Here is a 12,455-nt window from a genome sequence, read left to right on the forward strand (position 1 = left end):
CCACCTGGTACAGTGGGACCTCCTAGAGGTTGTAGACAATAAAAGTCAGCTCTGAGGGGATTGACGATTTACTGATACCATTGGTACAATTAAGAATCTGATCAGCCTTAATAAGTACATGTCAACTCCACAAAATGTCTTCAAAAGATGCTGGTGTAAGAACAACCTTAAAGGCACAATCCCACTTTTTCCCCTCTCTCTCTCTCTTTTGTTTGAGACAAGTTGTTAGCCACACAAATATCGAACAATGGTGATATACAGTACTGTACAATACATGAAGAGTCCCCTGGTTATCAGCGGCTCCTTGGGGGGAGATTGATTGATAGTTGATGCTCCATTGTTACACGTACATGTAAATACAGCTAAGAGAACATACACGAATGTTCACAGTTATCACTACAGTACACAGTAAAGCCAAATGACGTACCAGCCTGAATCTCTGCGTTCATTTCATAACGTCACCCGTTACGTAGCCACGTTGTTGCTGATACATTATCAGCCAGCACCACTCTGTCCATGCTTTTCTCACTCGAGACGAGAGTAAAACCTACGGTAAAAAGTAAACACCAATTTGATTCAGTAGTACGGCTGTGTAGGGTGAGTTTAGTGAATGATACGTACGATGCAGGGCAACAGCAGTCTCAACCCGCACCACAGACCAATGAGAAGAATCTTACATGTCCCACCTACCTTGGAGATAGGACCCTTTCCAGAGTAGAAAGTGACAAAACAGATTCACAGAACGCAGTGATTCAGGCTGGAACCCAGGCTAAAATGGCCGACCATATCCGACGAAATCATGTCAGCAAAAGTGTTCTTAGACTCACAGTCTCAGATAACAATCTTATTCAACTGGGGTCCTAAAAATGAACCACTTGAACACTATAACACTATACTTTGAATGGAGTCCTGCAGGCCTCTATACTAAGCCTGCTCTCGTTTTTGCACTTCTTCTGATTATCTTCCCAGAAAATAGCTGATCTACAAGCTCACAAGGCCTGTAGAGCTATTTTTGCCGAACATTCGCACCCAGAATAGGGACAGTAGGGTTCAAGTCGTTAAAAAAGGTTGAGACTCCTTGTTTGGTCTTCTGACAGAGTAAGACAGCGGTGCTACACTTGTAAGGCAATTATAAGTCATGGGTTCTCAGCAGGGTCATGGACGTATCATTTAATTGAATCGATTCAATTAATTTCAGCCAATTAAATCCATAATTGGAAGCGCCCAATATTCATCTGGGAATATTACGGATTGCGTCTTTAAGGCTGTGTGTACAGGCTTATATGAAAGTTATGTCGTTAAAAAAAAGGCATATACCGAAATAAATTACCTCAACATCGCAAATGCAAAGTATGACACACTCAAACTTGTGCATTCATGTTATCAGTTCATATAGTCATATTTCTGAACCACAACAAAACAGGAATAACAAAAGGAATGTTTGCTATAGATCAAAGCAGGGTATAAAAAAGTATTTGGTAAAAGACTAACCCTACTGGAAAAGCTATGATGTTAGGGAGACAGTCTTCAGCTTAAACAGGTCGTTGTCATCATCATCATCATCATCAGTTACTTAAACCAGTGGTTCTCAAAGTGGGGTGCGGGGACCCTCAGGGGTCCTTGAGGGGGTTGCCAGCCAAATGAATAGTTAGGAACCAAATTGACCCTTATGTGTCTGTAACTCAGAGAGTGTACTGATGATACATATTACATACTACAGGGTAGATTGGGGGGTATGGGAGATCAAAATTGTATCCTTGAAATTAAACGGATTGTGACATTCAAAAAAACTTTTTGTAATTTGTATTATTATTACTTTTAGGTTTTCTGAGTTCAATTGCACCCAAAACACCTTTAACATTCAGTATATTGTCTGGGGTCTGGAGTTTTCTGGCTCAAACAAGTGCTCTGATTTGCCTGTGGACTGTGAGGTAAGGGCCGATTCATACTCCTATTTTAGAGCCGAATAAAAGTCGGTTCGGCGCTCCAGAGCCTACAATTTGACGTCATTTGAGGTTCGGGGGGGGCGGGTACCGTCCTAAAGTCAGCTCTTCGGTGCTACTGAAAATTTCTGACGAGCCGAAATCATTTCGGCACTACAGCGCCGAAACAGCGGTAAAATAGGAGTATGAATCGGCCCTAAGACTCCACAAATCCCATATATGACAGGAATTTGCCAGCAGATGCCACTGTTGAGGAATTTTGCCTGTTTACATTGCAGCTCAAAAGGCACACACAGAAGAGGAACACAAGAACTACAGAAAATCCACTGAATGTTCAGGTTGTGTGGGTGTAATTGAGGTCATAAAACCTAAAATAAATGAAACCTTTAAAATGGTTGAGTATCACTATAACCGAAGTTTGGGGGTCCTTGACATGAAGAAGTTTGAGAACCACTGACTTAATCCCTATATGCTTAGTTGACTGGGGTCCCCCATCAGGGCTCTATACTATCAGTCGCTAGTACTTCCTGGACAGAAGTACTAGCGGTGTGGATCACCGCAAATGTTTGCCCCCAGAATAGGGCCACTATAGGGTTATGTGGTTAACAACATATTGGGACATCACTGGGCGAATGTTTTCCCCCCAGAATAGGGCCACTATAGGGTTATGTGGTTAACAACATATTGGGACATCACTGGGCGCCTGACTCCTGTTTTAAATCCCCCACGCTGTTGAAATGATTGGCCAGCTCCTGGAACACAGAAGTCCTGCCCAGGTGGTCGTTCCGTCTCTTCTCCATCACCATGTCCTCCAGACTTTGAAACTCCAGCACGTGTGCGTGTTTGTCTGAGAGCATTATTTTCAGCCGGTACGGCTGCTTCCCAATCCGTATCTCTCCGCCCATCTTGAACTCGCGCTTGCCGAAACGGCACCAGGCGGCGAAGCACTCCGAGTTCCGCCAGCTCAGCTCGCGGTCCTTCAGTCCCACCTGCTCCATGGCGTTCTGGACCACCACGTCCGCGCCCAGCGGCTTGAACCTGTAGAGGTCGTTGACGATCCGGCACCTCCTGCCCTGGCTGGCGTCCGTCAGGAAGCTGTTCTTCACCTCGGAGCGGTGCAGGTGCACCACCTGGAAGTCGCCCACGTACACGGCCCAGTGAGGGTACTGGCCCGTGGCCACGAACTCCACCAGGTCCCCCGCTTTGCACCTGTTGGAGGGGGTGTGAATTCAACTAATAGATTTAACCGACAATTACATTAAAGAATAATCAATAATCAATCCTCATTTTGGGCATGTCACCATAGGCAAAAAGTTGACAAATTTCAAAAACATATACCCTATTATACCGGTTATCTTCAGCCATCTAAAAGATCACAACATGCATGCATTGTGAGCTTGTAGATCGGCTATTTTCACTATTCTTGCATGACACCTTTTTGGTGCTACAAAGTATAAAATAATGCTTAAAATGGTTAATCAATTGGTTGAGATATATTAAAAGGTACTCGATTATTCAATAATGGAATATAATCGCCATAAGGAAATGATCGGTGCAGCCCCTAACTAACCTGTTGAGCAGGTTCTCAGGCGAGGCAGCCTCCAGTTCCGCGGACCTGGCGGTCTTGTCGTAGATGCACTCGTCGCGGTAGTAGACTGCGCACTCCACCTCGTCGCGCTGATCGTATGGCTTCTCCTCCCGGTTCTGGTCCCGGAGGTCGCTGCCATCGGCCGCGGTGCCGCCGTCCTCCAGCTCGTCGTCGTCGCTGGAGAATATGTATGACACCCCGATCCGAGGTCCCGGTCCCCCCCCGCCGCCGCCGCGGCCGCCCTCCTCCGGGTCCAGACCGTTGGGGTCCACGGTGGGAACTTCGGCGTAACTTAGATGTGACAGCTTGTCCACCTGGTTGCCCATATATGCCACCTGGTAGCGGCGAGTAATGCGATCTGCAACTCAGCCTTGGGTAGCAACTAGCCTACCAGTCGCGAAACATCCCCACCATCTGTCAGTCAGCCACCTATACCGACGGTCAAAACTCACCCTCTTGACGGCCAAAACTTCATCAATACGCCCCTCAAGTGTCCCCAAATAGGGAATTACGCACAGATCTCGGCGATCTTGTGATTTGTAGATACGTAGACGGGCAAACAATGGCCGATCAACAAGTGTCTTGAGGGAAAACGCCACAATTTTTTTTTTACCGGAATGGAATATCCAACCAGGTGTCGCCCTATAGCCTCACACCGCACCTGCTCCTAAATTCCCCGTGCGTAAAGTTGTTTTATAGGATGTCGCGTGTGTAAAAACGAGCCATCAATCCAACCAGAATATAAAAAGGATGATAAATGCGCTCCATACCTTCCGCAGATATAAGAGTCGTCAGTTAGAAAGCAGGCTTCCTTCCTTCCGCACACTATCGTTCGAGCACAACAGAGCTCCCATAGTGAAGGGCTGCTATGCACACAAACGCGCGCACCTCTATAGTGACCGCAGCTACAGCAGCTTCTGTTTTTAAAGCGGCAGTGCATCTGTCACCTCCTCCTACAGTGTACAACCCATAGCCCGCAGGGACGGTGTTGTGCCAATTGGTATAGGCCTACTTACCCCAGTGTAATGCATATTTGGGACAGTACTGGTACAGTAGTCGAATCTTGAAAGTTGAGTCAGTAATCAGGATAATTGATTGATTTCCCCCTTGCCTTCCCCCTTCTTCTGATTCCCTTTCTGCTCCCTTCTTCGTCCTCCTGCAATATACTACAAATGCCAGGGAAAGGAAATAGGTATTAAAACATGCATCGTATCATGTTCATTGTTTCAAGATAATTAGTTTGGGTTATAAAAAAACTAAAGTTTAGATGATTAAAATTGATGTCAACTGTCTGTCAAATTTGACAGACAGTTTGGCTTCTTCATTGTCAGGCAGCCAATGGTTGTAAGTAACTACCAAGCAAATGAATTATTCACAAGTCTGCCGTCCTAGGAATAAACATATGCAAACTGGAGCATTTCCTAGATTTCCCAGAGGAAAGGCTATTGTGTTAAAGCATTGCAATTTCGTTGACCGACTATTTATTACAAATTAGTCCGTATAGACACCAGACAGTATTGTTTCATCATATCTGTTAAGTTTACACACCTTTGTTTAATATGCTGTCAACGGTTGCCTGACAGCTATCCAATCACATCTAGACAGTCCCCTGGGCTATGGGACCAGACTCTACCCCCCCACCACTGTTTCATGTCTTCCAAGTTTCAATTTGAGACTATATTACAGTATACTCAGCAGTACAATGCTGTGTAACCAAAAATCACATTAAAAAAACATTAAAAAGTTTTACATGCTATCATTAAATATGCAACACAGCTTTGTAGCTAGAAGAAGAAGATAAACATCCACCAATGATTAATTGGTTCATTGTAGTAATTAGATAGGGCTGGGTAATTGGGTAATATCTCAATATTATATAAGATGATTCATTTTATAATCTATTTTATTTATGTATCTATTTATTTATATATGTAGCATATATATATGCATATATATATATATATATATATATATTATGGAAGAAAATTAACTTTCATATATTATATTCTCAATTCATCCTACTATAAATGTGTGTGTGTGTGTGTGTGTGTGTGTGTGTGTGTGTGTGTGTGTGTGTGTGTGTGTGTGTGTGTGTGTGTGTGTGTGTGTGTGTGTTGTGTATACGGTTGACTGTTGTAATGCACATAACTCGAGTGGTCTCGTAAAATATTGTAATTTGTTGAGACTAGACCTGTACGTGCCCGTTGGCCACCGGCCTACTTGAGAGCGATGCAACTTGGAAACCTAATAATACCCGTTGTCAATTGTCATAGCACCCGTTTTAACTATCTGTCTGTGTCCCACATGGAAATCTCTGTATCTGCCTGTGTGTGAAGAGTGCAAACTGACTGTGAAAAGTGGACTGGTTAAGTAATCAATTTGCAGGTGTGGGGTTGCCGTGGGAATCAATTGGCTGAGGCAGAGGCTGGAAATTGCACAGGTGAGGGGATTTAGGATTAGGCCCACTGGCAGAGCCTGACCAGAGCCTTTTGTGGTGGTTATGGAGAACTGTGGGTCCGACCGACTTGATACCGGGCACTGCACTCCCTGCGGGGGTGTGGAACGTACACACACACACACACACACACACACACACACACACACACACACACAGAGACGTGGCACATTTATAGTAGGATGAGCTGTACGCCATAATCATCTAGATTAAAATAAAAAAGGTTTTAAAATAGTACTTTACTTTATGCACAATTAATTGAGAATATATGAAAGTTTCACTTTTTGAATTATATTACAGAAGAAAATGAACTTTTACACAATTCTAATTCATTGACATGGACCTGTATATGCACACGCGCACGTGTGCGCATATACATTCCAAGCATTAGTTTTGCAAAAAAAACACACTCATTGGGGTAAAAACGGCCGTAGCCCAAATATGCTAACATCATCACATCTGGGGATGGATTCAGCATCATGAAAACCCCCTAGTTTGACACGGCACGTGCTACTTGAAGGTAGATTTAGTTTCCATAGGTTGTTAATGGTATGCAAACATATGCAAGTTATTCAACATTTCTAACATAAAACCTTGGTGTACTCAACATGCCTGGGTTCACATTCTGGCAAGTGGCCTAATAGTTATTGCAGGCATTGACTGATGAATATTTATCCAACACCCACATCAGTATTTCTCCCCACTATATTGTCATAATATCGATATTTGTTCAATAATAATAATAATTAAGTATCTGCCAACCACCGCGGCGTCTGGGGGATCGAATTCACACTGCAGCATCTGTACAAACACAATTGGCCTGTGTTCGGGGGAGGGTGGTAATTGTCACTGCACGTACTCCTACGGGCTGGGTTGGCACCTTTCAGAGGGGCTGCGGGGGAGTGTTGGGCGAGTGTTGGGGCTGCGGGGAGTGTTGGGCGAGTGTTGGGGCTGCGGGGAGTGTTTTATCTACGTCTTCCTGGTGGGGGCTCCTCACTGGCAACTTGGCAAGTTAGCCAGTATATACTATAGGATACAACAGCAGTGACAATACACAAAAATGTGTGTTGGCTGTGGGGAGGAAACAATTGGCATAATGACTTATCCATCATTCATTCAATCTTATTGATTTGTGCTGATATGCATTGTATGAACACATTATTTTAGGGGTTAGCCTACCAAATTTGCCACATTAATTTTGTCGTAGCCAAGCCAAGTCCTAATTGTATGATGATGGGGACAGGTTTCCTGTTCCCACCTGCCCGTCACAGGAATCCATGCTGTCATTGGCTCCCTCCAGGTGGGACTACAATGTCTCCATTACATGTGTAGTGGCATCTGATCTGCGTAAGTAATCGAAAGCAAAGCCACACTGGCTCTGGTGGCACGGGGCTATTTTCTCATCATGTATTGCACAGGCAGGGGTGAATGTGCACAGCGTGCCCCCGAAAAATGGCACCTTGCAGCTGCTTCTTTGTGTCTTGAATGTGTGTGTGCGTGCGTGTGCATGTAAGTGGGAGATGTAATAAGAAATGGTGTGTGTGTGTGTGTGTGTGTGTGTGTGTGTGTGTGTGTGTGTGTGTGTGTGTGTGTGTGTGTGCAGGAAATGAAAACATTAAGTGCTAAAGCTGCATTCCGGGGGTTATTTCAATGAATAAAGTGTTATTTTGACCAATCTGTATGTTAATACAGTATCAGCAGATCCCTGCTCTTCCATTGAGACATTTAGATCCTGGTGTCCGCCTCAGGTAGGACACCTATACTGTACTGGTTGATAAGCAGCCTAACAGCGCCTAAAGATCTGCTTCCAATATCTCCCTTGGCCGAGAGGTGGATTCCCTTTAGCATGAGAGGTAGAGACGTTTGGTTTCCCATTGGGGATATGCAGGTTTGAATCCTGGGTGTTAACAGTTGCAATAAGCCATTAACATTTTGAGTTGAAACGTTATGCTATTCTAATAAATTGGGGAAGCTTTCAAAACACTGAAAACGGAGGGTGTTTTTTAAATTTTTCATCTGTCAAAATAGTTTTGCAGATGTGCGTGCATTATCTGAGCTAAAATAAATAACATACCTTTCTCTGTCGGGAGAGGAGACAAATCTTGCAGATTGTAGCTTTAAACTGTGGACAAGAAGACAGCAAGAGGGGGGGGGGGGTCTGTACACCATTAGCACCACCAGGGTAGACAGGATGCATAACACAGGTTCCTCCTGACCTCAATCTTCAGCTGGGACCTACTGGTACAGACCTACTGGTACAGACCTACTGGTACAGACCTACTGGTACAGACCACTGGTACAGACCACTGGTACAGGCCTACTGGTACAGGCCTACTGGTACAGCCTACTGGTACAGACCTACTGGTACAGGCCTACTGGTACAGCCTACTGGTACAGGCCTACTGGTACAGACCTACTGGTACAGACCTACTGGTACAGCCTACTGGTACAGGCCTACTGGTACAGCCTACTGGTACAGACCTACTGGTACAGACCTACTGGTACAGCCTACTGGTACAGACCTACTGGTACAGACCTACTGGTACAGCCTACTGGTACAGGCCTACTGGTACAGACCTACTGGTACAGACCTACTGGTACAGCCTACTGGTACAGACCTACTGGTACAGCCTACTGGTACAGACCTACTGGTACAGGCCTACTGGTACAGGCCTACTGGTACAGACCTACTGGTACAGACCTACTGGTACAGGCCTACTGGTACAGCCTACTGGTACAGACCTACTGGTACAGCCTACTGGTACAGGCCTACTGGTACAGACCTACTGGTACAGACCTACTGGTACAGGCCTACTGGTACAGCCTACTGGTACAGGCCTACTGGTACAGACCTACTGGTACAGCCTACTGGTACAGACCTACTGGTACAGCCTACTGGTACAGCCTACTGGTACAGACCTACTGGTACAGTCTACTGGTACAGATCTACTGGTACAGACCTACTGGTACAGACTACTGGTACAGCCTACTGGTACAGACCTACTGGTACAGCCTACTGGTACAGATCTACTGGTACAGCCTACAGGGCCTCACGCAACCTGCAGGTTCAAAGATATTCATCTCCGCTGTCAGCTGGAAACGTGTCCCAAATGGTTACTTTTCAGGAAATAGAAGAAAAACTATGTTTTAAATATTTATAAAAACACATTTACACAATGAACATCCAAGCTGGCATCCCCATTTTGGGCATAGGCTATATATATATATATATATATATATATATATATATATATATATATATAGGTGAAAATCTGCAATTAAGAAAATAGCCTATCTAATAACCCACATGTGATGCAACACAAGCTTGTACAGGCCAGACCCCACCAATGCAACTCCTTGCAACTGCCATTGGGGATAATGGTTGCAAGTAGTTGCATGTTGCAAGGAGTTGCGACTAGTTGCATCGGTGCGGTCTGGCCTAGATGCGGTCTGGCCTAGATGGACTATTTCAACAGCAAAGTATAAAAGTAGGCCTTTTTAGGACATACTTTTTTGAAAAAACATAAAAAGATGAAACATGTACTATATGCAAGTTTTCTGTCCAACAGCGACAATATGTAACCTATTACCAGTAAGACACATCCGCCTGCGGGTGACGGCAGACTGCTGGGCGAGCGCTGGCACTTTGGCATGGGGGGGGGGGGTCAGATCAACATATGGAATGAATTCTGTACTGGCAATATAGAGGTGTGGGAGATGCAGGTTTTCATAGTAAATGCGACCTACGGTCACAATCAAGAATGTCTGTTTACTTACTTACAGTATGACTTTCACAGTGTGGGACTTCTTCAAGCTAAATGGATGGGACGGAATATAAGGTCTAGTAGATCTGTTATTTAACTGGTGAACTCCTACATCTTGTATGACTTGAGGAGGGCTTGTAGAACTACACGATGTACAACTCCTACAAGCTGTAAAAGTTGAGGAACTTCAGGAGATGTTGGTGTAGATCTACAGGCTGTAGAACTTGAGGCTGCGGTCCATCAGCCACATTAAACTATAGATACTGCTGTATGAACAGAGAGATATAGGGCTATAGCTTACGTTTATCAAGAACAGGTTTTTCATTTCCCCCTAAACCCAGTGCAAATTATATTCTGTGTTTGTTTAGTCTTTTAATAAAACATCCGATATCAATTTGACCGGTGTCAAATTGGATTTTCGTTCAAGACGAGTGGCAAGATGAGAGGGTGGAAAGAGTAGAATATCCTACTCAAGTAGAAGTACTACTGGACGTATATATTACTAAAGTACATTGTGTAAAAAACTACTCGAGTAAAAGTACAAGGAAGCTAATTTGAAGCCTACTCTGAATAACAGTTACAGTTAACAATGTGTGATCACATCCTGACCATAACCATTTCAATATGGGTACGATCCAATCCGATCCAGTTCAGAGATGTGATCCAAAGTAATGAGCACTGCATTTTCTGTATGCAAACGCTTTCTGCAAGACTGACTTGGGAAAATGACTGAAAGATTGGAAAAGCGGATTAAAGCTAATTAAAATGGAATCCTCCTGGGGACAGTGTCATAACAGCAAAACCATAGGATATTCTGAAAACATTGCATTTCCCAAAAAGTATCTATTCTAGAGAGTACAATACTTAATCAAAATATACTTAACCACTACTGTTAACCACTACTTCATTGTAAGACGAATAAACATTCCTGAAAGTTCACCTATAATGACATGACTAGGGGCCCTAGATTTAAAGTGGTTAAGTGATCAAAATGACACAAAGCACTCGAGAAAAGTACAAGTATGTCTGCTGTAAGTGTGGCGAGGTGTAGTCGTGTACATCTGATGGTGCCGTTTCTCTGGAGGAAGTTGGAAAAAGGGAACCGTGCATGTGGCCGATGACACCGCAGATAGATAAGCGACAACCAATCTTGCACCGGCCAGATAAGAATACGTGAGATGACTCATTGCCCGTCTGAGATGAAAACTCATACTTCATGCAGGTTGCAGGCCCATGGCGAGGCAAAGATGTCAAATACAGATAAGCCAGCATTGGAATTATAATACGCAAGATGCTGCTGTGGCCTCATCACCTCCTCACTGTTGAGGCAATGTCTATAACAGCCAAAGTCTCAAGTAACTAAGTTCCCCTGTCAACCTTTTCTTAAGGACTGTCGCCTCATAGTCGATTAATTCAATTGGTCAGTTTGGTGTTTCGACCAAGACTTTGGTTGATTTGTCGTTTTTATGGCGTGACTCTGCAGGAGGCTTAAAAGAAGGAAATGACCACGCACAATAAACTACTGCTTTATTTTATTAACAAACAAGAACATCGTTTTGGACATTTGGGCTTCTTCAGGTTCTACCAACAACGTGTTGAAGCCCTTGCATGGGTCAAAACGTTCTGGTTTGTTAATTATAAAGCATGGGAGAGCAGTAGTTGATCATGTATGAACATTTCTTTCTTTTTACTTGAATCATTTTGGTCCAGCACTGTTTTTAAAGAACTGTGGAGATGTGCATATTACTACCTGATCACACCAAATTTCAGATGGAAGTCAAAGGGGCTTGGATTGGGCGGAAACCTTGTCAAATTTGGAGTCATACATCATACAGTACATACTACATAATACATTGAATACAGATGACATATCATGCATATATATGTCTAGTAAACTCTAGATATCTAATAGAATGAAGAAAATGCCAGCACTCAATATATGTCCTATATGATTTTATTTACCTCCGACGAGCAGACAATAGGAAGGCCAACTAGGCTGAAACGCGTACGTTGTCTGCTCGTCAGAGGTAAATAAAATCATGTGAATAAAGGACATAATTGAGTGCTTCTTCATTCTATTATGCATCATCGAGCCTTGCAAATAAGGATTTGTTCTCTAACCTTGTGCACAAAAGGGACACAGACTGTTATATGAGTTGTCCATGTATATATAAGTATGGGTACTTGAACTTGAGATACAGTGTACTTGATATGTATTGTGTGCTGCCTGTATTTTAGCATACTTTATGGATAGGTTACGAGAGACATCTCAGTGCCAGCAAGGTCAGCCTTGCTGCATTCATCATTATCATGTCACGTTTCTATGTCTCATATCTTGTTTTCACGTCATTATGATCCAGCACTATATATGTTCCTGTTTGTGTAATAAACTTTGTGAACCTTTAGCGTGATACTGTCTTGTGTCACGTTATTGTTCTCCCAGGCCTGCCGCCGCAGTTGCTGTACCAATACTTCAACCCGATTATCACACACCACCGGTCTGTCAGAACCAGACGAGGGTCCAGTTTAGAAAATACAACACAGACAGATAGTTCAAGCGGGTGCTATGACAACAGGTATTATTTGGTTCTCAAGTTGCATCGTTCCCAAGTAGGCCGGTGGCTGACGGGTACGTACAGGTCTAGTAACTCCTTAATGATGCTAGTCAATAACCTTCAATAGCCCAAACAATACTTACCTATATT

The 12,455-nt window shown here is 43.7% G+C and overlaps 1 protein-coding gene across 1 annotated transcript; it reads right to left on the minus strand.

The window, feature by feature from the left end:
• Positions 1 to 964: 964 nt before the first annotated feature.
• On the minus strand, positions 965 to 4,408 carry lratd2a (LRAT domain containing 2a). The gene is made up of 2 exons (XM_080787347.1): positions 3,514 to 4,408; positions 965 to 3,152 (listed from the first exon to the last, which is right to left on the minus strand). Exons 1-2 carry the CDS (start codon positions 3,855 to 3,857, stop codon positions 2,636 to 2,638), a joined length of 861 nt encoding a protein of 286 aa, XP_080643473.1. The 5' UTR covers positions 3,858 to 4,408; the 3' UTR covers positions 965 to 2,635.
• Positions 4,409 to 12,455: the final 8,047 nt, after the last annotated feature.

The sequence above is a fragment of the Protomyctophum bolini genome, assembly GCF_963924005.1.
Source record: "Protomyctophum bolini genome assembly, chromosome: 17".
Lineage (NCBI taxonomy): Eukaryota > Metazoa > Chordata > Actinopteri > Myctophiformes > Myctophidae > Protomyctophum > Protomyctophum bolini.